Genomic DNA, 27800 nt, shown 5'->3' on the forward strand with positions numbered 1-27800 from the left:
CATGCTTGTCCCTTGTAGTGGCATCTCCATTGTCTTGAGACCTTAACCAACCATCTTGTTTCTTATTGCTTCATCTTCATAAAGGTCAAAATCAATGACATTATTTCGTTTTCAAAATGATATACTATTAGATATCATATACAATACTTGTATAGTTGTAGAGAGTAGAGTATAGCAGTAGATAACAAATACGCATGCATTTGTCAGTATTAGGTACCACGACATACATTAATAAGATGCTATTTGAAAACTTTAGTTCCATCCCCACGTAACAATTATTACTATAAAAAAGTTGGGTTAACTAGATTTAATTTGTGAAATTATATAACTGTATATCAAGTTTTTCATATCATCATTTGTCTATGGCGTTTTTTTTGTTCACCATCATTTGTCTAGGCTTCCTTTCATTTATTCAATGCGATTCACGGCCGTCTGGTGAGCCTGAAATCAAATAAAAATTAAGAACCATTTTTTATCATAAAAATGTAAGAGTTATTTAATTATATAAAATATTAACCTACAAATAAAACATAAATTATTGAGAATATCATTAAAACTGTGTTTGCACCTTAAGTTAAAACAACAGCATAAAACTTAAAAATACATTTGTCAAAAAAAAGTGTGACAGACTTTGGTCAAAAAGAATTTATTCTATTTTAGTTTATATATATTTACTTGATTGGGCTTTTTATTTGGTCCAAACCACAAATTTTGTCTCTTATTAAAAATTAGCTTACATGCTATATAAATATTTGAGTTTCGGTTTTTATATAGTCTACAAAATTTGGGATTCAAAGAACACCTGTGACGAGCGTTAGACCTGATGTTTGGGCAGCTCCTTAACCGTAAATTTCCTACATATAATTGAGTAAGTCTCCTTGTCAAAAATATACTGTGATATCAATTCTTAATTGAAACAGCTGAAAACTGTTACTACCAAGGAATTCTACAATTTGCTTGTAACGGTGTCATCAAATGTAAAACGAAGAAAAAAGTTAACTAAAATTCAAAAACAATTATATTTTAATTTGTCTAATCATAATGGTATAACCCAAAAAATGAGTTTCACTTTAGTGAAATTAACTCAATAAATTTAAAATATTTTTCTAATTAATTTATATTATAAAACATCTTAAATTTTTATAACAATGAAAATGAAATCCAATTGTTATGATTTATTTTATGAATATCCATACGATGCGTTCATAAGTTTTCAAAAAAAATTCTTTGTTTCTTATTTTTCTCCAACACAATATACGGTACATCAAATTATACATAGTTTTATAAAATTTATCTACAAAGCTAAGAATATGAAACTAACCAATTGCAATTAAAATTAAATTCAATTTAAACCTAATTAGAACCATAATAAATGGAGTGAAATTTAAAAATAAATGTACTCCAATACACCTAAAATAAATATTTGACCTATCTGAATTATCCCCTGAATTATTGTACATGAAATCATATGTCACGATAAGATAGGTCAGCAATATTTAACATAATTCTATTTACATTTCACATAATTCAAAACGATTTAAAAAATTTGAACAAATGAAAATAAAAATATTGACTAATTAGTCTGAATGAGAAAATCATCTAGTTTTAAAATAGGTTGCATTCAAAATCATTAATTGTGCGTTAATTAATCTGGTATTCTCCCACCTATATTAAATTTTGTGTAAATATAGTAAAACCTTCTATAAAACCTTCTATTAGTGTAACGAGTTTTCTAAAAAAAATTTTTTTTTTGTTAACAGATAGTCTTTTGTTAGTGTTAAATACTTGTAGAGCCACGAGATGATGCTGAGGGCCGTCAGACCGGAGCCTCCCGAGGCGGCTAAACCCATAGCTAGCAAACCAGTGGTAATACCCGCTGGTACGAGAACCGGACTAAATACGACGAATAGCGGCATAGTGGCGATAAATGCCACGGCTGTCCCAGAGAGGGATAAACCGGCAAGAACCAAGAGGAATATTGCAGCATGTGTAGCTAAAACCGCCGTTAAGAAACCCTTCAACGTCGGCTTTGAATGTTTCGGGTGTTTTTTCTTCAACAACCCCATTCTCAACTATTTTGAATGGCTAGAAGAGAGGGAACTTGCTTCTTTGGTCCCGATGGTAGTTGGCGTTTATGAAGAAGCTGGGATTCATGTGTATAGAAAGTGGTGTGGTCTACGTGCACGGTACATGCTCATCTCACACGAAACGATGCAGGTGATGAACGTTGAGCTCTACGTTACGTCAATGCCTTTTCTTTTCGTTTGTTATTTTTGTTGGGTTGTCACACTTTTTTGCCTCTTTTTCGTTTTATAGTAATCAGTACTGTTCTAAAATACGTTTTATATCCTAGTCGGACGGTCAACTACCATATAGTTCTGTTTGGTCTAAATATAGTTGGTTTGGTTTGTTTTGGAATTTGGTTGAGTTTGACCTTTGATAGAAAAAACTATAGTTGGTTTGATAGAGTTTTAAAATGATAAAACAATGGAGGTTATGACTAGCTAGTTAGCTAATTGTGTATAATATTATTTTTACATATGCTTCAATTATCATACGAACAAATGTGTTTTTTTTTTCAAAGAGGAGATGGGATTTGTATCAATTCTACAACCATCACTAATTCAACTGTCTCGTAGTTCAAAAAGAAAAAGACTAATTCAACTCAGCAAGCCTCCATCTCCCGCATAGACAGGATGATTCGCGACCGCCTGCTCTCCATTCCTCCACGACTGCGACCTCCGCCAGCTCCCTCCCTGATGCAGCTCTTCTTTTCTTTCTCACTCTCTCCTGTCTAATATTTTCTTTCTTGTAATAAGTGGGATCACCACAACTCTGTAAAACTTGAAAATCGATTATAATATCTTAACATTTTAACCCAAAAAAAAACACTCAGAACGTCGTCTTTGGGCGTTGTCTCACGGGTATCTGCTTCTTGCAAAATAGCAACTTCAATGGCCATAAGAGAACGAGCAAGCTTGTTTGATCAGCTAAGATGTTGTATTAAATGGGCCACAGCCAAATTTACTTGTAACTTCTAATGGTTCCTTGAGGTCTTTAGATTGTGTCATTTGATAGCTTGGTAAAAAACAAGAACTTAAATGATAAAGACAAAGTGGATACGTTTTTTTCTTTTTTAAAGTTGATATGTTGGATAATATTTGCGCCAGCTAAATCTCAAATCATTGGTCTAAAGGTAAAAATTAATAACATTATTTCGTTTTCAAAATGATACACTATTAGATATCATATACAATACTTGTATAGTTGTAGAGAGTACAGTATAGCAGTAGATAACGAAAACGCATACATTTTTCATTATTGTGTACCACGACATACATTAATAAGATGCTATTTGAAAACTCGAGTTCCATCCCCACGTAATAATTATTAGTAAGAAAAGTTGGGTTAATTAGATTTAATTTACGAAATATAGTAACTGTATATCATTTATTTCAAATCATCATTTCGCTATGCCCACAGCTTCTTTTCATTTATTCAGTGCGACTCATGGCCACCTGGAGAACCTGAAACAAAATAAAAATTAAAAATTATTATTTTTGTCAACAAATATAAAAGTTTTATATATATATAAAATATTAACTTACCAATAAAACATAAATTATTGAGAATATCAATAAAACTGTGTTTGCACCTTAAGTAAAGAAAAGCATAAAACTTAAAAATACGTTTGTTCTTTTTCAAAAAAGAAACATTTGTTAAAAAGAATGTGAAACACGTTGGTCAATAAAATTTTATTTTATTTTAGTTTATTTATATTTTACTTGATTGGACTTTTTATTTGGTCCAAACCACAAATTTTGTCTCTTATTAAAAAAAAAATATAGCTTATGAGATGCTATATCAATATTTGAGTTTCGGTTTTTATATAGTCTACAAAATTTGGGAGTGAACACCTGTGACGAGCGTTTGACCCAGAATTTTTGGCAGCTCCTTAACCGCTAATTTCCTACATATATTTAAGCCTCGTTATCAAAAATATATTGTGATATAAATTCTTAATAGTTACAGCTCAAAACTGTTCACGACCAAGGAACTCTATAATTTTTTTGTAACTTTGTACGTCATGTTCGAAAACGCGGTCAAGGAGACAGATTTAACGGTGGTGGAACACTCATTTTTAACAAATGAATATGAAATCCAATTATTATGATTAAATTATTTTATGAATATCTATATGTGTTCATAAATTTTCAAAACACTATTGGTTATGTTTGCTAATGCAATTCCTAATCTATTAAATTTGCATATTTTTATTTTTTCCCACACAATATAAAGTACATCAAAACATAATTTTATAAAAATTATCTACAAAGCTAATAATATGAAATTAACTAAATGCAATTAAAATTAAAATAAATTTTAACCTAATTAGAATCAAAATAGATAGAGGGAAATTTAAAAATAAATGTAAACCAATACACCAAAAATAAATATTTTAACCTATCTGAATTATTATACACGAAATCATATGTCAGGGATAAGATACATAGCGATATTTAACATAATTTCTATTTACATTTTATATTACTACAACATGATTTAAAATATATAAACAAATGAAAGCAAAAATATTAACTAATTATTATGATCTAATTATTCTGAATGAGAATATCATCTAGTTTAAAAATAGGTTGGATTCAAAATGATTAATTATGCTTTAGTTAATCTGGTATTCTCCAATCTATATTAAATTTTGTATAAATAGTAAAACCTTCCATTAGTATAACGAGTTTTCTAAAACATTTTGCACGCGTATATGATAATAGATAGTCTTTTGTTAGTGTTAAATACTTGAGCCACGACATGATGCTGAGGGCCGTCAAACCGGAGCCGCCCGAGGCGGCTAAACCCATAGCTAGCAAACCAGTGGTAATACCCGCTGGTACGAGAACCGGACTGAATACGATGAATAGCGGCATAATGGCGATAAATGCCACGGCTGTGCCAGCGAGGGATAAACCGGCGAGCAATAAGAGGAATATTGCGGCTATGGTAGCTAAAACGGCCGTTAAGAAACCCTTAAATGTCGGATGTGAATGTTTCTCGTGTTTTTTCTTCAACAACCCCATTCTCACTATTTTTGAATGGCTAGAAGAGAGGGAACCTGCTTCTTTGGTCCCGATGGTTGTGGGAATTTATTAAGAAGTTGGGATTCATTTGCATAGAAATTAAGTGGTGTGGTCTACGTGCACGGTACATGCTCATCTCACACGAAACGATGCAGGTGATGAACGTTGAGCTCTACGTTACGTCAATGCCTTCTCTTTTCATTTGTTCTTTTTGTTGGGCTGCCACACTTTTTTTGCTTCTTTTTTAGCTTTATTTTAATTAGCGTTCTAAAATACGTTTTGTGCTAGTGGGACGGTCAACTATCATATAGTTCTGTTTGGTCTAAATATAGTTGGTTTGGTTTGTTTTGGAATTTGAAATTTTGTTATGTTTGACCTTTGATAGAGTTTAATTGAAATATTTAATGTGTTTTCGTTTGTTAGAAATAACTAAAGTATATATTCAATTAAAAGTTTGAAGTGATTTGTATTCAACTAACAAATATCTATACTATTATTTGAGAAATAAATTTGCAGATTTGTCATGTTTTTCATAATTTTAAGTTTAGTCATATTTTTAATTTATTATTAATTTTAATAAATAATTTAGTAATTTAACTGATAATTTGTTGAGAATAATTAAAATATTATAAGGATAATGTTATAGTTAAATTTATATTATATTTACTTTAGTAATATCAATATATATATATATATATATATATTTGGTTTAGTATTATTATAATGACTATTTTAAAATATATATCACATAAGATAGAATGAATCACCTATCTTTTACGATAAATTTCTTAGGACAATCAAAATCATTCATTGTGATAATTTCTGAAATTTTTTGGCAAAGAATCCAAAACTATTTATATTATTATTTGTAAAGTGATTTATTCGCCCTCACGTTAAAAGTTAGAACGTTTAAATTTTTTATTAATCTTAATAAATCATTACATTACATTTTCAATATATAATTACCCATAAATTTAAAATGAATTTCATTAATTTGAAATCATCATTATTTAAAAAGATTATATATTATGTTATCCAAAAATATTTTACGTCTGAATATTTTTGAAATAAATATAAATATATGTATATAGTTTTATGTATATATGAATGTTTTCAAGTTTATTTTACGTAATTAATTATTTTTCATTAAAATATCTTTTATCATATATAAAATTAAATATTTAATTAATAATTAGATATTTCAAAAGCATAAAAATAATTTATTCTAATAATTTTTGAATTGATAATATATCTATTTATATATTTTTGTAAAATTATTAAACCCGCAATTGCAGACAAAACACCAAACATAAGACTCTTCTCCCACCCGTCGTCATGAGCGATCACGTCGCGCTCTCTCTAGCCTTTGATCCTTCTGAATCTCCTCACTACAAAGTCTTTTGCCTCGGAAAAACAAGCAACTCCTCTGTTCTTTGCCATTTAGAGGTTTACTCCTATAACGAAGGTCCTTGGAGAAGAGTTGCTTCGGTTCCTTCTTTCACTCTTCCTCCAACCGTTACCGAGCTCGGTAACACCGTATTCTGCAGTTCACTGGTTTGGTCAAGACTCTTCCGCTTCCTTCTCTTGACCACCAAGACGACGAGGATCCACCTGATGATGTCGGAACCTTGAGGTTCATGGATGAATCCAGGGGAAACTTATACTTTATCGAGGTTAATGACCAGAGTTCTTCAGACTTATCGGTTTACGAAATGGAAAGAAACGGCTCAAGCTGGTCAGTGAAGTATCATGTTGACCTAGAGCCTGTTGCGGCAGCTTTTCCCGAGATGATCATTACTGAATACTACACCTATAGGTGGATCTACGCGTTCACTGTCATTGGTTTTGTGAAGGAAGAGATAGACGCGGAACAGTACATCGTGCTTCACATTCCAAACAAGGCTGTTAAGTACAACTTCATTAACAAGACTTTCAAGAAACTTTGCAGTTTCGAGCCATCCCAAGATGATGGTGTTGATAACTTTTATGGATCCCGGAGATCTTTCAAGTTTATCGAGTCTCTTGCTAACGTCTAATGTAAGTGGAAGATGAGTCTGATACAGAGAGTACTACGAGTACTATGTCACGCAGTACTACACCAGATGAACACGATGAATTTTTCTATAAAAAATATGTATTTACTAGATCTTTTTAAAGTGATGAACTCACAAGACTAGCTTAAACAGAAAAAACACTAGCCTTACATGTTTCTTATGATCTTTACTCAGTAGGTTTCATGGCTGACGCTAGCCAACTTTCCAAAGAAAATATATATTTTTATTGAATATTTTCAAATCTTTTATAAAATCTTATGGCAGTATTCCTTCGATAAATCTCTTTTCTCCAAAGTAAATCTCGAGTTGCTCACATTTCAAGTAACCTTTAGTTTAGCTCAAGCTCGACTCCAGATCCAATCTCCAAGTCAGCGACTTAGCTCCAACTCGATCTTGATATTTTTCAATCTCGCTATACGTCAGAACTCTGCATCTCCACTCACATCATCCAACCATTCCCATCTTCAACTGGTCACTATAGATTCAGTTTCATTCTCGTTGAAGTATTTCATGTGATACTTTCATCTAGAACATGTAGTACCTCAAAATGTTCCCAAACTTCTCAACACCTTGGATGTGCAAAGTTTATCATCTTATGTTGATTAGAACCCGGTCCATTCAAAATCTGCCTTTACATAGGACTAGTTGTATTTGTCAGTATCAAACCAACAGATAAGCTTCACACATTCACTAAATATTCGTAAGTTCCAAAAACAAAACATATCTAAGGTTCTACTTTCCAAATATAAGCAGAATCAAATAAGATTCTACCTACAAGATCTGCTTAAGATCCAAAAATCTCATAGCAAGAATTGCCAAACTATATTGTAAGAGTGAAGAAAGATCTTTTCTATGTGAAAGTTCGGTAATTTCTGTTTAGACAGTTACTCGTTTTTTTTCCGGGAACAAATAAAAACAGAACATTACACCATGTTTGAATAGTCAAAAAAGTCAACGAAACCCAAAGAGTTCCTGATAAGCAAAACTTTACAATAGCTTCCTCCACAATCTTCTTGAAAACAGAACACATCACATCCTTTAACTCTCTTTATAAACCAACATAACAATCTCTTATCCTCTTCATTCCTATAAACCCCTAAACACCAAAACCACTCTAAAGCGATGTCTTCTTGTTCAAGAACGAGAACTAAAGCTCCAAGATCAGCAAGAATCCGTGTCTCTTCTTCACCAGCCAAGATCGTAGCAGATCTCGACGATGTCTTGCTCCACATCCTCTCCTTTCTCCCAATCAAAACCCTCATCAAATGCAAACGCGTATCAAAACGCTGGCGTTCTCTCATAACAAACCCGAACTTCTCCAACCGCATCATCAGTTCCAAACATCCCCTCCCAATCTCAGGCCTTTACTTAAAAGGAACAAGAGACATTGACTACAGATTCGTCTCTCTTCTCGACGATGACGATGAAGAAGTCAACGAGCAGCGGGTTTCGTTATCATCACCGCTTCGGTTCGCAGATCATCCAACTCCGATCATCGTGATGCAATCAACCAACGGTCTTCTCCTCTGCAAATGCACTTGTCCTCCTAACCATTTCAACAGAAACTTCTACGTTTACAATCCCACGACGAACCAGAAGACTCTCCTCCCTCGGATCATCGACCACGTGGCGCTCTCTCTAGCTTTCGATCCTTCTAAATCTCCTCACTACAAAGTCTTTTGCCTCAGAAAAAGTAGCATCTCCTCTGTTTCCCCTGTTTCCTCTGTTTTTTACCATATAGAGGTTTACACCTCCAACGAAGGACCTTGGAGAAGACTTCTCTCGGTTCCTTCTTTCGCTCTTCCTCAAACCGTTAACACCGTCTTCTGGAACGGTGCAGTTCACTGGTTTTGGTTCGGTCCAAACTCAAGAGTCTGTCTCTCTTTCGATATCGAAACAGAGGAAATCAAGACCCTTCCTCTCCCTTTTCTTGATCACCAAGACGACGAGGAGGATCCACCTGATGTCGGCACCTTGAGGTTCATAGAAGAATCAAGAGGAAATCTTTACTTCATCGAGGTAAACGATCTGAGTTCTCCAGACTTATCTGTCTACGAAATGAACAGAACCGGCTCAACCTGGTTCTTGAAGTATCATGTTGACTTAGAGCCACTTGCGGCAGCTTTTCCGGAGATGATCGGAACCGAATACTACACTAATAGGAAGATCTATTCGTTCTCCGTCATCGGTTTTGTAAAAGGAGAGACAGATGCTGAGTCTTCATACATAGTCCTTCACATACCAAACAAGGCTGTTAAGTACTACTTCATCAGCAAGACTTTCAAGAAGCTTTGCAGCTTCGAGACATCCGATGATGGTGGTGAGATTTTTTACGGATTCCGAAGATCTTTTCAGTTTATTGAGTCTCTTGCTAACGTCTAGAAGAATAACTAGATGTCTTGGAGTTTCCTCAAGACCTGCTTCGTGTTTGGTCTAAGAGAAGGAGAAGGAGAGGAACAAGACATTGCGAGCTGAAAGTATTTGAGTAAACCTTCTTCACTCAGATCATCACAACCATTACTAGTGAGAATCTCAGGACGGTACAACTTATGATCATCCCCTTTGTTTATAGCTTCTTTACTAGAGACTAGCTCAAGCATGATCACACCGAGACTATAGACATCACTCTCTTTGCTCACTTCCTTCATCTTTACCAACTCAGGTGCTTTGTATCCCTCAGCTGCTGAGACATCAAGAATCTCTTGCCCTGCTGCTTGGTTTAAGAGCAGATGCAAACCGTAATCAGAGACTCGAGGCTCGAAACTCGAGTTGAGAAGGACGTTCTTGGATTTTAGATTGCCGTGGACGATTGGTTTCTGCGTTCCTGTGTGAAGATGATCAAGAGCTTTGGATATTCCAATAGTGATGCTTAGAATGTTGCTCCATTTTATAGATTCTTCACCTCCACCTGAAAAAAAAAAAACAAGAATGTAACTGTCTTTTAGACTAGGGTCTGTTGAGATTGAGTGTTATCCAAGACTTCTTCAAGTTATGTCATAATGTTCTTACTGAACTAAACTAATGAAGTGTAAAGTGAAACAAAAGTAGTACCGACAAGACAAAGATACAATATACTAGTATGAGTTGTTTATGCTTTAAAAAAGCTTAAATAAAACAATGAAACATTGAACTAAATGATCCAGCTAATGTGTATATTTCCAGCTGTGTGCATGATAATACATTGTTTTTCTTTTATATTTCTATGAATATATGTATATATTTCTACATGTCTGAAGCTAGATGTGTAAGTAATATCACCATCATGAAACTGCAAACTGTACCTCAGATCCTTTCATGAGTTTAGAAGTTTCTAACCATTTTCCCCGGGAAAATATATTCTCATGATTCTGTTTGTAATGAAAAAAACCCAAAAACAAGAATCTTTAAAGTTTAAATCTTTACTTTCTGTCGGGAAATGTAAAAAGTTTGATACTTTTTTTTTTTATTAAACAAAAGTTTGATGCTTAAGAAAAAGCTTGATACATTATGAAAAGAAATAGACTTTCTTGTATTTGTTTCAAGAAAATAAAGAAACAGAGTAGATGACAAACATAAAAAATAAAAATAAAGAAACAGAGTGCTTACTTTTGATGAAGTCGGAGAGATTCCCGGAAACGTAGAAAGGATGAACCATAAGCTTCTCTCCTCTGTTTCCACCGTAGAAACCCAACAGAGGAACCAAGTTCTCATGTCGAACAAACCCAAGCGTCTCGATGACGTCACTATACTCCTTAGCATCGCATCTCACTGTACAAACCGGTCGGAGAAACCTGAGGACTCTAACATTCCCGCTGCGTTGCAGCGACGCCTTGTAGAGAGTCCCGTACATTGATTTCCCGATGACTTCTCCCGGAGCATCGAGTATATCGCAGATCGTTAGATCTTCTCCTCCTTGAAAAGTCACGAGCTCCTCTGTCTCCGAGGAAGAGCCATGTTTGTTATGGACCTTATGGTCGAGTGATTCGACGTCGTATTGATCTGGTTCGGTGGATGATTGTTTTCTTCTGAAGAAGAAGAAGAAGATGAAGAAGGTTAAGATCAGTAATGCTGATATAGAGACTCCTAGTAACAATGTTAACATATGGTCTTTTCTCATTTCTTGAATGTTATTCTTCTTCTCTAGGGAGAGATGAATGATTAGACTTTAGAATAGATTGGAGAAAGTATTTATGAGGAAGGACATGGAAACTCTGGGATGGCAGATGAAAGCAAGTAAGAAAGAGTGATTGATGGTGATGGGAGATGAAGTTGATATTTAAGTTCAGAGGACAGATCTAGAATAGTAGTATATTTTATTTCCTTTGTACCAATGTTGACTTTTTGATTTTTTGGCTTTTGTATACATAGGCAAATACAGAATCATATTTTTTATTTCTCAATTTATTGGACATATTCTCCACCAATTATGGCGTAATAATCCCCAATTGTATTTTCCTTTCAAACAAGTACTATACTAGTTCGGGTTGATGTTTTATAAACCATACGTTTTTTCATCTCAAAGATTTTCACATGGCTATCTAGTTTTATATTTATAAAGGTAATTGGCCCTAAAATCTTAGTACAGTAAAATGAAGACAAAGAACTTGATTTATAAAGGTTGCTAATTCAAGTTTTTTTTCTTTATAATTTAGACAGAGATTTTTTTTCCTGTAAATGTAGGTTTTATTATTATATAATTATTTCAAAATTTTCAAAGCACTAAAACTATAAAAATTTGATTCTTAAAGCTAATATATTTCTTTTAAAAAATTTAGAGTATAAGTTTGATTTTGGTCACTAAAATATGATTAGTACACTATTTTGGCTGTAAAAAAAAAGTGTGGAAAACACTCGCTGCACTTACCAATCACTTCTCTGCTCTCGATATTAAGTACATAGTGATAACAAAACGTATGAAAATATTTATTATTATCTACTTAAAAATGATGTCTCAAGTAGCACATTAGTTTCTTTCTTCCAAGATAAATAATTCTCATCATCTCAAGGAAATAAAAAAACGTTGAAAGTGGTGATGATAAATGTTGGGTTTGACTAGTGATGGTAGTTGAAGTGCGTGGGGGTACATCTTACATCTTTGATTGGGGAGCTTTGACCGGCAAATTTACGGCAACATCTAACATCTTATTTGGATTGTTCTAGTATAATATTATCGTTTGTTTCAACAACAAAAAAAAGTTACTTAATTATGTTTGCTTAAAACCCAGAATACCCATTAGTTTGTGTCTTTGTGAATAGGTATGATTGTGTTTAAGAGTAAAGATTAAAACATCACGATTAATCTTTTGTTAAACGGTTCCGAGTCACCTATGTTTAGGTCCCACTATCCCCGTCAACATTGCCATGGTTCTACAAGAAGCCCACATCATCATTTGAAACTGTTTACCACCAATGATTGTGGTGGAAACATACAGTCATGAAACTGCGGTAAGATTTGATGCTGCCGTATAAAAATCTGTGTATATAGCTAATATGTCACCTATGATCAAACCGAATTAGATACTAACTACGTAAACAAACAAAAAAACATATAAGTGTTGTGTTGATATGTTTTTTGTGTCAGCACGCCACTTTATCAAATAAGCAAAGTTTTGCATACTTTGTTGTTCTCTCCATTTGATAAAATATCAGTTTTGATAATAGCCAATATCTCATTACTATTTAATTTATCAACCACTTTGATTCAAACGTTATCAACATTATCAGCTTTCAATTTGAAAAGATGGAACATACGAGTTTTCTTTAGCATTACATTTTGGCTAAAACTTATCCTGTGGGGACAAACAGTATGCTAATTTTAAATGCATGGCCCAAAATAATAATGTACGGAAAAGGAGATTTATTGAGATTGATACGTGGGTGGGAATTCATTTTTATGGTACCAGTGTGATATATATACAAGTGATTCACACACCCTGAAAAAAAGAATAAAAAGTACATTAAAAAAATCTTATTTTTAATATCAAATGGCTGATTTTGTTCGAATATCACTTATCAGTGCAATAGATCCATGTGATGGATGGCCTTCACATTTTTACAATTTAAAGACAACATAATAACATCTTAAAGTTTGTAACAATTTTGAAAATTGTAGAAAAACGACTCAATCATATGTTAAGAGGCGGTAGGGATGGCGACAATCATCTGACACTGTAATCATACTGATTACCGAGCTTAATTACGTCGTCACCCACACACATTCAAACAAACATAATAAAGACCATGTAATAAAAAAAAGAGGTTGCATTGTATCACAATTCATAAAAAGATCGAGTAGTAAAAAAAAACGAGTAACATTAGGTTCTGTCTAGCTTCTTCAGATATTTCTCCTCTACTTTGCCAGTCATCTTCTGAGCCATATGTATCTTATGAGCAGCCTCAACACATTCAGCTAAAAATAAACCGCCAACTCATGAAAAGTAGTTTTACATTTTACATCAAGAATCAAGAAACAAATGACAGTATAGCCGAAAGGAAGACTAAGTGGGCCGGGGTTTCTTTTAGGTACTGGCAAGGCCTTAACAACTAGTTCACATCCTCCCATGTTACTTCCATTGAGTTCCACCGCCTTATGTCAGAAGAACAATTGATTTAGCTTGGGGAAAAAGTAAGCACATCTTTGAAAGAAGCTACAAACCTGTTGAGAACAAAAACATCAGTTATCTCTCCATATGAAGCGAAATGCTTACTCAAAGCGCTCTTGCCGTCATTCGAAGGAAGGGAAGTGTTATATCCTTTAACGGAAATGCCTTGGCTCCTGCAAGAAGATACTCAATTTATCAGTAATGAAGTCAATGTCTAAAAGGCATGCATGCATCAACTTACCTGGTTTTCTTAAAGTGTGCAATGCTCATAAAAGCCAGTTGATCAGTAGTAAACTCAAGGTCTTCGTGCGGTAAAACCTTAACAATTACATTCCATTTTCCCATCTCAGATCCATCAAATGCCAAGGCCTTCTCTTCCGCGCTTCTCCGCTAAGTTGAAAAAAAGAACGTTCGCTGGAAGAAAAAAAAGATTTACCTGGAGCCCGGGAATAAATCACACAACGGAAAGATGCATTCAACAAACCTGTCGACAACATTGGTTATAGGGTCTTTGGGAATGACAAGATTACAGATTCGTCCACATGACCCGAAATGACTCATCAACTCACAGGAATCGAAGTATCCTATCCCTCGACGGAAATCTTAACCCTAAGATCAAAAGTATACAATAATCAAGAACACATGGAAGATTACAAATCTACAAAAGAGCATCAACTGACCGGCTTCTTTGCTCCTCAAAGATACATTTAGCAGTGTCCATAAGAACAAAAACCGCATGATTTCTTCCCCTAAATTCAGAGTTATAAGAAACCGAGTGATAAGATAGCCATGAGGACAAGATTACTTCGGTGGGTGGTGTGTACTGGTCCATGCATGGAGAAGGGATCTAAATATTCATCCTCCACACACAATAACCACCCCTAATGAATGTCTAAAACTATTTTTGTGTTACATCCTTGATTTATCTTCTCGTGAATCATTCTTAGGCCCAGGAATTATATGGGCCGATTTGATGTATTCCTACTGGGTCAAGCTATTTGTTTGACGTTGTAGACTGTTATCGAACTGTATTATTTCAACTGTGTTGATCACGACACGCGACCATGCTATCCACGACAGGGTAATCACATCATCTACACTATTTTATAAAATAATTTTCTGATATAGTTGGGAATATTTTCGAGGAAAGAAAGTACTGTGTAATCAATGTCGGAAGGCTTCTGTCATGGAGAGAGGAATAGGCCCGGACGTTTTTAACTCAATCTGAAATACCGACTTTAACCCGAACCGGAAAAACTGAAATCGAATCCGAAATGTTTTACAAAAATATCCGAATGGGACTTATGAGCTTACTACTTTGGACTTTAGTTATAACCCGAACCGAACCGAAATCCGAATTAGGATCTGAAGATATCCGAAATTAGTTAAATATGTTAATGTTTGTATATATATCAATGTGATTTAGATATTTTAGAGTATTCAAAATATTTTTGTAGTTTGTTTTATTTGTTATTTTCAATACTTTTTAGTTAATTTAGATAGTTTAACTAATTTTTAATTGGATTTGTAAATAATTTATATATTTTGAAATTTTTTGGGTCAATTTTCTTAAACTAATTTTTAATTAGATTTGTAAATAATTTATATATTTTGAAATTTTTTGGGTCAATTTTCGAGGTTTTTAAAAATATATTTTTGTACGATTTTAAACATTGGTTAAATCCGTTCCGAACCGAATCCGGAAGGAACCGAACCGAACCCGATCCGATAATTAGTAAAAACCGAATGGTACTTATGAGCATAACAACGAAAATCCGAATCACCCGGACCGAAACCGAACGGATCACCGAACGCCCAGGCCTAGAGAGGAATATAAGAAAAATAAATTATGAGTCTATGACCCACAGAAGAAGCGACGGCATCTCATTTACTTTTTAGGGCAAAATTAGGTTAAATGATATCAAATAAATACTACTACATTTAGAGCATGTTTAGGTTCTTAGGCTGAGGTTTTTATCAAAATATAAAAACCGTCTCTTAACTTTTTTAGTTAAAAGTAAAGAGACGGTTTCTTATATTACGATAAGAACCCCTCAATAAACATGTACTTAGGTTAACGACTACGGCTACAGTTATTAGAAGTAATTATATACTTAGAAGTATTAGAAAATAATACTTATTAAAAAGGAAAATAAAACTTAAATTAAAAATAGAAGAGTCGGACATCCACATGAACATTTCATATAGAGCGTCAATGGGCATGTCATAGTTATGCCCTCCTTTGGCTCCACGTTGCATCATTTGTTCACTTTGTTTTTTGTTTAAATCTATTCTCTCTATTCTTTTAGGTTTCACTAGTGCTCCACGACTATTGCCTATGTCTCAATCTCCCTTTATCTAGGTCATCAATCTATCAGCTCCTTTGTTCTTTTTCCTTTTTTTGAACAATCGAAATTTCATATCAAGAAAAAGTTTAGGACAGAGCCAAAGGGACGTGAAGATGTGCATCTTTCGCCAAGTAGTCTGCTCTAACATTACATGAGCGCAATACATGAGAAAAGAGAATGAAATCTAAAGATAAGGATAAGAACTCAATATCTTTGAAAACTCCATAGAGCTCCATAGAAAATGCTTTCGAGTTAATAGCTTTAATGAGTTCGAGATTGTCGGATCGGATCCAAACATTTTCTTTTGTCCATGCTGTCGCACAGTGATCATGGCCTTTCTCAAGGCCAAGGCCTCTGCCATTAGCGGAGAACTGTTATGAAATGATTATAATCTTGGGACTGGTCTTAGGACTGGCCTTACATATATTCATAATATTGATGTTTTGTCTTATTGCATAACGATCGAGAAAACTATGTTTTTCTAAAAAAGTATTTTAAAAATAAAATTTGAAAATCAGTTAACTAATTAAAAAAAAACTCTAAAATCTAATTGGTCGAAAAATTTCCAATAAAGTTAAAATTAACTTTAAAAGTTAAAACTTCATGTAAATTGAAACAAAATATTTTTTCTAAAACATCATTTATATTGAAACGGAGGTAGTATTATTTGAAATCAAATGTCATAATCTATTAAGAATTGGTTTTTACTAATTCATTAACTTTTCTGAAATGATTATGGATTAGATAAATTATAACTGTGAAATTTACTTTAGAGATATCAATGAAAATTCAATTGAACATTTTATCATATATACGATGTTAAATCAATTTTCACTGAATATTACAAACTCAGATTAATACTGCTATCAGTTTAACAGCCATGCAAGGTGATACGAATCTCTTATATATTATTATATCTGCACGATGATAAAATCTGTAGATTTCGTATTTTAATCAAATATCAAATTAGGCGCACCTTCGATCGTCTCTCCATTGCGTTCATGTTTTATCTGTATCAATCAAACCACATTATTTCCAACTTGCATCTTTAACCCAAAAAGATATTTTCAAGTTGCATTTACAGTGATCATGAAAGGAACAACCTAAGCAATAAACATGCCAAAAATAACTAATAATATATTTAACGCTTTTTTATTTACTTTGGTGAATTTCTTATTTCTTAACTATAATAATGCAGTCTTAGGTGATTTCGAATTTATATTATCACTAGTGAATCAGTTTTGAAAAGAGTACCACTAATAAATCAAAGAACGATTTTGGACTAATAATTATACTTAGTTTACCTGCATTTGAAAGAGAAAATTAATATACAATTTTTTTGACACCAATATAAAATAATCCATGTGACTAAAATGTTATAATAATAAGTAATTTTTGATCATTATTATATGTGTATTTCACTTATATATGCACTAGATTTCACTCCAAATTCTTAAAATCTAGCAGTCTTTCGAGCATGGCTTGCATCTAGTCGGTCTTATAGAAAAGTTGAGATTGTATTAAGCAAAATCATAATATGTAAATTTATCTATAATCACTTTCTTTAATTAACATGAAATATGCATTATGATCCAATACCATACAAATGGTGTGATATATATATGTTTATGTGTAGTCCGGACGAGGTAGTCCAAGTGGCAGGACGGACCTGTGGTGGCAACCACCATCCGGGTTCGATTCCCTCCCCATGCGGAAACTACCCTGTCTCCTCTGGACACCAAAGCGGTACTGGGTTCGATCCAGTCCAGGTAAAGCCCTCCCGGATGAAGTGGACCGCTGCCTGACCGGGCCAAGGGGAATGACCCGTGAAGCGGGTAACCCCTGGATTATAAAAAAAAATAAAATATATGTTTCTGTGGGGTTACTAACAGGGGCGGTCCAGGTAAGAAGAAGGTGTGGCATAGGCTCCACACTGATTTTTTATTTTTTCTTTAGTAATTAATCAAAATTTATTTATGCATCCCTAATATATATATAAATTAAACTTTGTGCCCCATACTAAAACAAGTTCTCGGTCCGCCCCTGGTTACTAATTACTACTTTTAGTTAACTCCGCAAATTCTGAAGAGACATAACTAACAATTTTTTAGAAACAAAAGAACTATACAGAAGGCCAAGTTGATGTGAAGAAACTAACATTAATAATTAGCGAAAATTTGGAAAAATACATTTAGATGAGATTATATTTTGAAAACTACATTTTTTTTTTATTGTTTTGAAAACTACACTTACTCATAAGTGAAATGACTATATTGTCCAAATTTAATGTTTATATTATCTAATATATAACTTGATATTTTAATGTAAAACAGGAAAACGTATTAAAAAAATTAAAACAAATTTACCAACAATCGTTATTTTTAATACCCTTGATATAAAATAGAAAATTAGCTCCACTAACTACTTGATGATTAACTAGAGATCCTTATTCTCAGAACAGAAGTACATAACCTTTTTAAAAACAATTTTTTTCGAACACTACGTTACCAAATCACTTAATGATCTTCTATTCTAACCTGGTGACTGTTTTTCTTGTTTTCATATACGACATACATACATGAAACAATCCAAACAAATTGCTATTCTTTGATTCAACAAAAAAACAATCCAGACAATTTTTTTTTAGAATCAAAGAGTGTGTTAATGTATTCTCCTCTCTTTTTTACAATTTTTTCCTTACTTGGAAAATTCTGCTAATAGTTTTATGTATTTTTACAATTCTCCTCTCTTTTTTTACAATTTTTTTCCTTACTTGCAAATGGTTTTATGTATTTTTACCATTCTTAAAATGTTTGAATTTATCTGTTTTATGATGTGAAAAAGGATCAACTGCTAAAATGAAGATTCAACCAAATTTTTTTTTTCTGACACAAAAACACCAAATGATAACAACTTCATCAAAATCACATAAAATCTTTACAAAAGAATAATCATGGAAAATAATAACCAAAGTATTATATTAATTATAAGAATTTGTAATTGATAATCAAATTAGGACAAAAATGTCTTATTGCAAACAAGAAAATGTAGTTTTCAAAAAAAGAAAAAACTAGATTTATTTTTCAAAATTTAAATCATAAATAGGGTATTTTTCAAATTATCCCAATTAATTAAGCAACATGATTTTACTTGAATTATGAGTACAGTTTTTAGTGGCAAACAAATAGGACTGATGCTGACCAACAACACGTGATGATTAAATTATATGATAAATAAATATTTTTTAGTAATTATTGGGCTGAAGCTTAAATAATTTTGTAGAGGAGATTAATATCGACGAGTAGCTTAATCATAGATATTTTTAATAAAGTAAGATTCCATAGGGTTTGGCCAAATAAAAAGCAACTTAATTTAAGATAAATTACATTCGAATATATTTTTATTACAAGTTACTACACATAAACATAGAATGTTTGAGGCACTATGGATAAACGAGACTTCTTACCTTTTCACCGTACTCCTCACTGATTCAGACATGCCTGGAAACATTTAGCTGAGAACCACCGCGAGAAAGCACCGGAGAGTCATCTGAAGACGCATCACTGTACCTTATCCTCTCTTTTTGTTTTTTTTTTTTTTTTTTTTTTTTTTTTTTTTGTTTTTGCTAAAATTTGGAATCCTCTCTTTTTGTTTGTGACACTATCCTTTTCAGATATGAAAACAAAGCCACTGATATATTAGTTCGTCGTTGAATCGTTGGAATCTGATCAACTCTAACTATTAAAACAATTAAAAATGATTTTGCCGACATGGGAAATGGTTTCCATCGAATTTATTGTCTTTTTTTTTACTATGTCTCGTTTTCATCCGTGGTGTCTTTTCTGGTGTTATTATTATTATTTAAATTTATTTATTTATTCTATGTGATTTTTTTTTTGTTTAATCTGGGGATATACCGGACCAATGGAAGGGTCCAAACTAATTTCTAAGGAGAAGTGCAACCCATGGATAGACCCTCTTTCCGGATATGCAAATGAACCCTAAAGCATAGACCAATATCTGTGTGGGGTGTCCAGAGACATCATGAGATAGTTTCGAACTCACAACCTGGGTGCTGGAAGGAGCCAATCATTACGATTACCATTGGCCATGATGTTCCGGAATCTATGTGATTTTCTAAAGTATATTAACACGAGTAAAGTTAATGCACCATAGGGGCTTATATATATATGCTCATAAACACATACGATTTATTCATTGTAGAGAAGTAGCTCGCTATGTCTTAGATCTTTCATACATTTTTAACTTTTACTCTCATCGATCGTTTTCAAATGTTCATCCTGAACATGAAAACTCGTAATCAGTTAACCATCTATCATAGTTTCTCAGTTAGTTTCATTTTCAAATGCATCAGAGTTCTCCTGAACAGATCTATTGGTCTATTGCCTTAAATTAGACGACATTTCTGTTTTTTTCGTTCTCTCTTATTATAGTTTCCACATCGTTTTATATTAATACTGGTGAGAAAAAATGTCAAGAAAGCCATGTTGTGTGCGAGAAGGGCTGAAGAAAGGAGTATGGACCATCGAAGAAGACAAGAAACTCATTTCTTACATTCATGAGCATGGTGAAGGAGGGTGGCGTGACATTCCCCAAAAAGCTGGTATATTATATATCGACGCGCGCATGCGTGCATAATATATATAATTTTGTATATATATATGTGAATTATGTATGGTCTAACTCATGATGTTGCTTTCAGAAGAAAAAAAACTCATTTTTGTATGGCTATGGTGTTTAGGACTAAAACGATGTGGGAAAAGTTGTAGATTGCGATGGGCTAACTACTTGAAACCCGATATCAAGAGAGGAGAATTTAGCTACGAGGAGGAGCAGATTATCATCATGCTTCACGCTTCTCGTGGCAACAAGTAATATACTTTGCCGTTTACCATTATTTCTGCAATTTTAAACTAACAACATTAGTTTTAATTTTTTAAGTAGATGTCATTTTGAAATTTCATTATATTTTGGCATGAAAATCTAAGTGAATCCAAGTCAAATTTAAATACTTTTTAATTAGAACAAAATACCAATCACCAACTGAACATAATGACTTTATTTTATATATTTCTTAATTTGTGTCAAGAATATCAAAATAATTATTATTATGGAACATGGAATAAATATTCTAAGTTATAACACATGATCAACTTAGTTTTGCTAATACTATTCTTTTCGTTGTGCGTACAAGGTGGTCGGTCATAGCGAAACATTTGCCCAAAAGGACAGACAACGAGATCAAGAACTATTGGAACACAAATCTCAAAAAACGCTTGATCGATCAGGGTATCGATCCCTTGACCCACAAGCCACTTGGCTCTACCCCTGAACCGGCCACGCCTAAGACTTCTGATTTCCAAGATGACTCAAACCCGAGTAACCTAGATGAGCAATCACACTCGGGTTCGATGTCTCTAAAGTCTCTTCCTCTCTCTTCAAGCTCATGCAATTTACTAGAGATAAGCAACCGTGATGAGGTACCGAGAAACTATGGTACCTTGAACTCCAAGATATCGAGTTATACATCAGAACTGTTAAACAAAGTTGCACCTAGGGCAGCTTCCATGGGCAATATCATATCAGCGTCCATGGAAGGAACCTTGATCCCCTCTACAACACTGTCTCCTCCATGTCTCAACGATGGCCTTTCCGAGACTAGTCATTTTCAGATGGATGAATTTGACATCGACGTGAACTTTGATTTCAACAATTCCGAACACGATTTCTCGCAGTTTATGGGGGAATTTAGTAACAATGCAGCCGAGGAAGCTGATAACATTATAGGATATGATCAAGATCTCCTTTTGTCTGATGTTTCATCAACAAACGTTGATGAAGACGGTATGATGCCAAACATAACCAGTTGGTCCAATTATCTTCTTGATGATTCCGACTTTTCTTATGATACGAACCAAGATTAGTCGACAGGAACTTCATAGGTTCCGTTGGTTGCTTACGGTTTAAATTCATGGTTTAGCAAGCCCACGAATAGGATTTCGCCATATATAGACTATATGTTTACTACATAACCAATAAGGATTCTCTTAGTTAGAGAACCATGTAAACTCGTGGATCAGTTTGTATTTGATTTGCGGTAGATGCGAGTTTTTTTTTTTTTTAATAAAGCTTGTATTTCTTAAATAGCTTTGTATATGCGTATTCTACATATTTTAATAAAACAATGTATTGTAATATTTCTCTTAATAATGAATGTCAATTTTACACCTTTTTAAACAAAATGTCATTTTATATTTGTAAAGATGCTACTCTTATATAAATTATAAGTATTAGAAGTTCTGTAACAGGGTGATAGGTAAAAAAACCATCTTCAAACATACAGTTTTCTATAAACTAAACAGATGGACGGATAAGTCGATGAGTTTTTCTTTTGTTAACGAATTTTTTTTAAAGATGCTATTCTTATATAATTATTAGAAGTTAACATGGTAATCATCAAATAAACAAGACATATAGATATACTGATATACATATAGATCATAAACGAGTTTGCAGTGTTACAGCAAAATATCTTAAGGAAAAGTTCATGTTAAATTTCCACTAAATCTTTTTTTTTTAAATAAGACGATAACATTTTAGTGAACATAAGCTAATTTTTATTCATTTGAATAATCTACCGACTATCTACAACTTCTCGCTAGACAAAAAGCTATACTGATAAACTTTTTTTTCCTTTGGTAAATATTCATAAAGTCTATTGAAATTGTTTTCAGTTTACATATAAAGTAGTGTGATCTTTCGTAATCAATCGTGGGGGCATACCGCATCATCCTTTTCTTTTCAACATAATTTGGAATAGCAAAATTACCAATAAATGAATAAAAACAACCAAGAAAAAGATGATGCTCCCAATTTGTATAAGTATATGGTCCAAAAATTCTTCATTATACTCAAAAGCTAAAGAGCAATAAGTGAGTAAACATAATGTCTTGTGCAAACAAAGCCACTTTTAATAAAACATTCATTGATGATGTCATCACAGTACATATAGTATGTTGTGATTCAAGAGCGTTGGTTTTCACGTGGCTGCTCGTCAACGACTTTAATTCCTCAATTTCCTTTTTTTTTTCTTTCGAAATTTGATTTGCTACTGGGAATCTTTAGCGGCCTCTAATTCCTGGAAATCGATTTAGATAATGTAACACACAATTAATCCACACACTTTTGCGTATATAATTTTTTTTTGAATGACCTAAGATACTTTGGATATAGACTCAAGAAAGTGGATATAGAGTCATGAAAGTGTCGGAACGCTCAGTCATTCAATCAATTATCGAAGATTTTCAATATAGATACTTAAGAGATACTATAATTACGTTCTAAACGGTATTATCAATGATTTGACTCCACATACTAAAAAATACTTTGAGTAAAAAAGGTCCACACGTATTTTTAGCACACGTATTTTTAAGTGTCGCGATCACCATTTATTATACATACAAGCAAGAAAGAAAGGTCCTGAGATTTATAGATTGAAATAATTACCAAATATATATTTTTCTTAGTTACTTAGAGATCAAAATAATACATACATTAACTAATAAAATTTTGATAACCATAAACGAATGTTTTGTATTGTTATGTCCATGACCGACTCTGCATATATGATCAATGATACATTAATACCTATCCAAGAATCCAAAATACAGTATAGAACTTATAAATCACCTTGGAAATCAGTAATCAGTAATCTTTTTTTTTTTTTTTGTAAAAAGGCTTTCAAATTAAAATGCATAAGTAGTACAAGAGATGGGTTTTCACCCATAAGTTTTAAAAAGATTGCAACAAGCAAAGGATACAATAAGATCTTAGACTAAGATCCAACAATGAATCCGAGATGATAAAATGGAAACAAACTAACTATTGAAGGAGGTTCCTCGGTTACGATGACCTTTTTTGCCTCTTCCTCTACCTTTAGTCCATTCCATTTCTTGAATTTTTTGGGTTGGTTTAATTGATCTGCCTCCTCTAGTTAGACTATAACTAGAAGCATCTCCAACTTTTTCAAAACCTGTTTCTTTTTCATATGACAACGGAATTTCCGGTTCCATACGAAATTGTTGACGGTTAAGTGTATGAGGAGAATAAGGACCACTGAGCTGCTCATGATCAGAGACTTGAGAGCTCTCCAAAATAGTTGATTTCGATGGAATTTCTTCCATAACATGTGAGTGAGAAGGAGCAGTGTTTCCAACTGCTAAAATAGGCAAAGTGTTTTCAAATTTTGAGCAAGAGGGGGAAAGTACCTCATGCGAAGGAGAGACCGTATTGGTAGTTTCAGTTTCAGAGGGTTCAGTGATGGAAGATTCTTCAATGTTCATAGATGATTGATGAACAGAAAGAAAAAGAGTGTTGGACACGGACCTGCCGCTTTGCAACAAGTGATTGATGTCCACCAATGGGACTTGATCATCCGGTTTATCAGTTTCCTTTGTCGCCGGATCAGAATTTATAGACGCAGCAGGGAGAAGACATCTCTTTGCCTTATGACCAAGAGCTCCACATCTCTCACAAGCACTTGGGATCCAAGAATACTCAACATCTACCAAATAGATATTACCTTGCTTGTCATCAAGAGCAATGAGTTTTGGAAAAGGTTTGTCTAGCTCAACTTCCACTAATATTTTTGGTTCTCCCATTTTTGTTGGATCCAAGCGAGGTTTGTGAGTAAGCATTGGTTCTCCTAGCCCTGAAGTTATATGACTGATGCCCGATCTTAAAAAACATGAATCTGAGATGTTCTTAAGAGTAACCCACATCGGTAAAGTAGAGATCTCAGGGACTTTGAATGAGTTAACAGGGCTCCAAGGGGCTACGAAGAGGAGACAATCATCAATATGTCATACTCCACGTTGAATAATCCATTTGCGAGTGTTTTCGTGGGGAATATGGAACAAGAAAGAAGAGTCACCTAGTTCGCCCTAGCCGTCATCCTCCCAGACACAACTCTCGAGACAGCTCAGATCTATGGCTTCCGACGCCGGCGGCGTGTTTTCTCGCCGGCGTCGGGACTCCTCGTCGGCTCTCCTTCTCTACATCACCTATTTTCTCTGTTAACAACCTGTTTCTAAGTTTGCTTTTGTCTTTTCTGCAACCGCTACCTCGTCCCTTCCGGTGACGCGGACGTCTCCGCCTCTGCTTGAGGAGGTTCTCTTTGAGCCCAACGAACCTACTTGCTTCTCTGGGACTTATCAGAATCTTGACTCAAGTAAGCTTTCCTCTCTCCGTGTTACATACTCCCTCCAGAGATGGCTCCGCCTTGGCTTCCCGAGCGCTCCTTACTACAGATCTGCTAGCCACGGCCATCCTGTATCCATTAAGATGAAGCTCTCCGTCAGAAACCCCCACCCGCTGCAATCAACTCTCCCTTCGTTAAAGCTCGTAGACAGAGCTTTGAGTGGGATCGACGAGATCCGTTCTTCAAACGCCAAACCCGACTCATCTTCGAACTGCTGCACCGGAGTCTATGACCACTCCAAAGAGACTCGCGCCTCACCATCGCCACCTCGTGATACCCTCTGTCTCTCAGCCATCGACATCTACTCCGGTGAGAATGGGGTCCGAGATACTTGTCTCCCTCCGCGTGCCATAGCTCCTAGACCCGCTCTCACACAAATGATTGGCCTGGAACAGAGTTGGACTTCTAATGGCCCATCTTCTAAATCTTCCAAGCCTGCTCACACATCATGGCCTAGGTGCAAATGTCGACCAGTTCGGGAAGCAGTACAGACGTATATCCTAGGTCCTCTTACCGGTTCTCACTTGATGGTCAAACCTTCTCCGACGCCGCAAGCCACCACCACATCCCTCCTTGCAGTCGTGATGTTCTTCACTCTTCAGCAGGATATGGATTCCACTATCTCCGGGGAATCTTTTGAATCCGGTTCGCGACTGTTTTTCGTCACACTTCGTCAACTCAGCAACGCCGATACCACTATGATCTATGTCACCTCATCCCAATCATGCCCCGCTGAGACTCTACAGGGATCCGACCATTCTTTGAGCTTTGGTTTGTTTGCAGAATCTTCCATTGTGAAGTTTTCGATTAAAGCGACGACCCCTCCAAAGATTTGGTTCAGATTTTACATTGTTCTATTCAACTGCCGCAGCGTCTCTATGATTTACTGTGCAAGAGTGTGGACTCGCCAGATTTGCTCGCTACTATGTCACTGCTGCGCCTCCATCACATTACGCCGTCTCAAGCATCGACGGTTCTTCACAGAGTCAACTTTCCGATCCCCCACCTATTTCCTCGTTGCAGGAACTACTGTGCAAGAGTATGGACTCGCCAGATTTACTCGCTACTACGTTACCGTTGCGTCTCCATTACACTATGTCGTCTCAAGCATCGACGGTTCTTCACAGAGTCGACACTGCGACCCTATCACTGGATCTGTTATACTCTACGGAGGTTCACAGACTTATTGCTCTCAAAACTCATTGGTTGGATTCCTCAACGTCGATTTCGACTTCTTTGCGTTTCTTCAAACGCGGGCTTTAGGACTACAAGTGAAGCTTCTCTATGGGTCTCTTCTCTCCTTAGCCACATCTATCTTTCATCATGTCTTAGTTTTTTTCGTTTATCAGTTTACCGTCGAGGATCTCTGCGGTTGTAACCGACTTAGCCTATTGAGCTTTTAATTTTAATATAAGCATTGTGTGTTAAAAAAAAAAAAAAAGAAAGAAGAGTCACCTAGCTTACGAAAGAAGAGTAATCAGTAATCTGATAAACCGTTAATCGTTATTTCAGATATTTACACGAAGACTTATTAAAACTTAAAGCGTCAGAACGGTGTAGCTTAGATAACATACGAATTAGAGAGAAAATGTTTTTAAAAATTAAAATTAGCTAGATAACATCTGAATTATTCAGAGACCAATGATAAAAGTGAATCGTGGAAGAGCATAGAGGGAAGGACAATGCTGTCACGTACGTGTGATCGAAGACAGATGAATGATCCCATAAACGTGTACTGTGCAAAGATTCTTGCTACCTAACCTCCTTCCTGGGACTTTGAAACATGTCACTTGTCTGCTCTTTTATTCTTACTTCGTATCGGTGATTAACTAAAAATAATAGAGCAACGAAATGAAATGATTGGATAACGGAACAGCGGTCGGTAAAAGACTAAAATATTTTTTCTTATATGATTAACGATTTCTTTTGTAGTATAATTTCAACAAATGCAATTGCATAAAACATAATCAGATCTTCATCTTTTTAGTCTTCATGTGTTGCTTAGTTATTCATAGGATCGTCTTTATATTGCATAATCGTATAATTTTAATATTACATAGCTGATTCTATAGCCACTAATTCTACCATCTACGTTTTCTCTAACACCACTCTGAACCGCTCCAAAAGATTCATGTTTGTTGGTACGCTTTGCACTAAACTAAAGATCTTTTGTAAAAAATTTCTACAATATGCATAATTTAAATTTTCTGGGATTGAATTCAATCACTACAAGAAAACATCACCTTAACGAGGGCGGTTTTCCTCGTTATTTCGTCGTAAAAGAGGCTTTACGACGAAATAGCGAGGAAGCGCGTTTGCTCGTTACTCGTCCGTCGTAACACATATTTCCTCGCTAATTCGTCGTAACTTAGCGAGGAATATATTTCGTCGTAAAGACGAAGTAGGGCGATTCGTCGTAAAGACCACGTCAATATTCCACGCAA

At 34.4% G+C, this 27800-nt stretch overlaps 6 protein-coding genes and 1 pseudogene across 7 annotated transcripts; 3 read left to right on the forward strand and 4 right to left on the reverse strand.

Annotated features, from left to right (window-relative positions):
- Positions 1–81: 81 nt before the first annotated feature.
- LOC106333245 (oleosin-B1-like) lies at positions 82–2130 on the reverse strand. 2 transcript variants are annotated; one of them, XR_001268322.1, is made up of 3 exons: positions 1786–2130; positions 803–854; positions 82–441 (listed from the first exon to the last, which is right to left on the reverse strand). XR_001268322.1 is itself a non-coding variant. In XM_013771712.1 (2 exons), exons 1-2 carry the CDS (start codon positions 2064–2066, stop codon positions 423–425), a joined length of 300 nt encoding a protein of 99 aa, XP_013627166.1. In that variant the 5' UTR covers positions 2067–2123; the 3' UTR covers positions 82–422. The 2 variants fall into 2 exon arrangements, 1 of the variants encoding a protein (XP_013627166.1); XM_013771712.1 differs by lacking the exon at positions 803–854 and having other exon boundaries at positions 1786–2123.
- Positions 2131–3191: 1061 nt separating this feature from the next.
- On the reverse strand, positions 3192–5148 carry LOC106332929 (oleosin-B1-like). Its single transcript, XM_013771416.1, has 2 exons — positions 4816–5148; positions 3192–3527 (listed from the first exon to the last, which is right to left on the reverse strand). Exons 1-2 carry the CDS (start codon positions 5091–5093, stop codon positions 3509–3511), a joined length of 297 nt encoding a protein of 98 aa, XP_013626870.1. The 5' UTR covers positions 5094–5148; the 3' UTR covers positions 3192–3508.
- A 1280-nt stretch (positions 5149–6428) lies between these two features.
- LOC106329629 lies at positions 6429–7632 on the forward strand (annotated as a pseudogene).
- Positions 7633–8085: 453 nt separating this feature from the next.
- On the forward strand, positions 8086–9578 carry LOC106329491 (F-box protein At5g07610). Its single transcript, XM_013768157.1, has one exon. The coding sequence runs from the start codon at positions 8270–8272 to the stop codon at positions 9527–9529; it is 1260 nt and encodes a 419-aa protein (XP_013623611.1). The 5' UTR covers positions 8086–8269; the 3' UTR covers positions 9530–9578.
- On the reverse strand, positions 9501–11376 carry LOC106329493 (putative kinase-like protein TMKL1). The gene is made up of 2 exons (XM_013768158.1): positions 10733–11376; positions 9501–10055 (listed from the first exon to the last, which is right to left on the reverse strand). Exons 1-2 carry the CDS (start codon positions 11241–11243, stop codon positions 9538–9540), a joined length of 1029 nt encoding a protein of 342 aa, XP_013623612.1. The 5' UTR covers positions 11244–11376; the 3' UTR covers positions 9501–9537.
- An 8931-nt stretch (positions 11377–20307) lies between these two features.
- LOC106332656 (transcription factor MYB29-like) lies at positions 20308–22296 on the forward strand. The gene is made up of 3 exons (XM_013771134.1): positions 20308–20700; positions 20839–20968; positions 21292–22296. The coding sequence occupies exons 1-3, from the start codon at positions 20568–20570 to the stop codon at positions 22019–22021; spliced, it is 993 nt and encodes a 330-aa protein (XP_013626588.1). The 5' UTR covers positions 20308–20567; the 3' UTR covers positions 22022–22296.
- Positions 22297–23974: 1678 nt separating this feature from the next.
- On the reverse strand, positions 23975–24757 carry LOC106329630. The gene has a single exon (XM_013768315.1). The coding sequence runs from the start codon at positions 24755–24757 to the stop codon at positions 23975–23977; it is 783 nt and encodes a 260-aa protein (XP_013623769.1).
- Between the last annotated feature and the right edge of the window lie 3043 nt (positions 24758–27800).

This window comes from Brassica oleracea, chromosome C3 (assembly GCF_000695525.1).
Source record: "Brassica oleracea var. oleracea cultivar TO1000 chromosome C3, BOL, whole genome shotgun sequence".
Classification (NCBI taxonomy): domain Eukaryota; kingdom Viridiplantae; phylum Streptophyta; class Magnoliopsida; order Brassicales; family Brassicaceae; genus Brassica; species Brassica oleracea.

Bases quoted from the DNA above. Each gene is read 5' to 3' on its own strand.
- LOC106333245 (XM_013771712.1), bottom strand. From the start codon at position 2,066: ATGGGGTTGTTGAAGAAAAAACACCCGAAACATTCAAAGCCGACGTTG.
- LOC106332929 (XM_013771416.1), bottom strand. From the start codon at position 5,093: ATGGGGTTGTTGAAGAAAAAACACGAGAAACATTCACATCCGACATTT.
- LOC106329491 (XM_013768157.1), top strand. From the start codon at position 8,270: ATGTCTTCTTGTTCAAGAACGAGAACTAAAGCTCCAAGATCAGCAAGA.
- LOC106329493 (XM_013768158.1), bottom strand. From the start codon at position 11,243: ATGAGAAAAGACCATATGTTAACATTGTTACTAGGAGTCTCTATATCA. The intron at 10,056-10,732 runs GTAAGCACTCTG...TTTTTTTTTCAG, and splicing joins TCTCTCCGACTTCATCAAAA to GTGGAGGTGAAGAATCTATA.
- LOC106332656 (XM_013771134.1), top strand. From the start codon at position 20,568: ATGTCAAGAAAGCCATGTTGTGTGCGAGAAGGGCTGAAGAAAGGAGTA. The intron at 20,701-20,838 runs GTATATTATATA...TATGGTGTTTAG, and splicing joins TGACATTCCCCAAAAAGCTG to GACTAAAACGATGTGGGAAA. The intron at 20,969-21,291 runs GTAATATACTTT...TGTGCGTACAAG, and splicing joins CACGCTTCTCGTGGCAACAA to GTGGTCGGTCATAGCGAAAC.
- LOC106329630 (XM_013768315.1), bottom strand. From the start codon at position 24,757: ATGGGAGAACCAAAAATATTAGTGGAAGTTGAGCTAGACAAACCTTTT.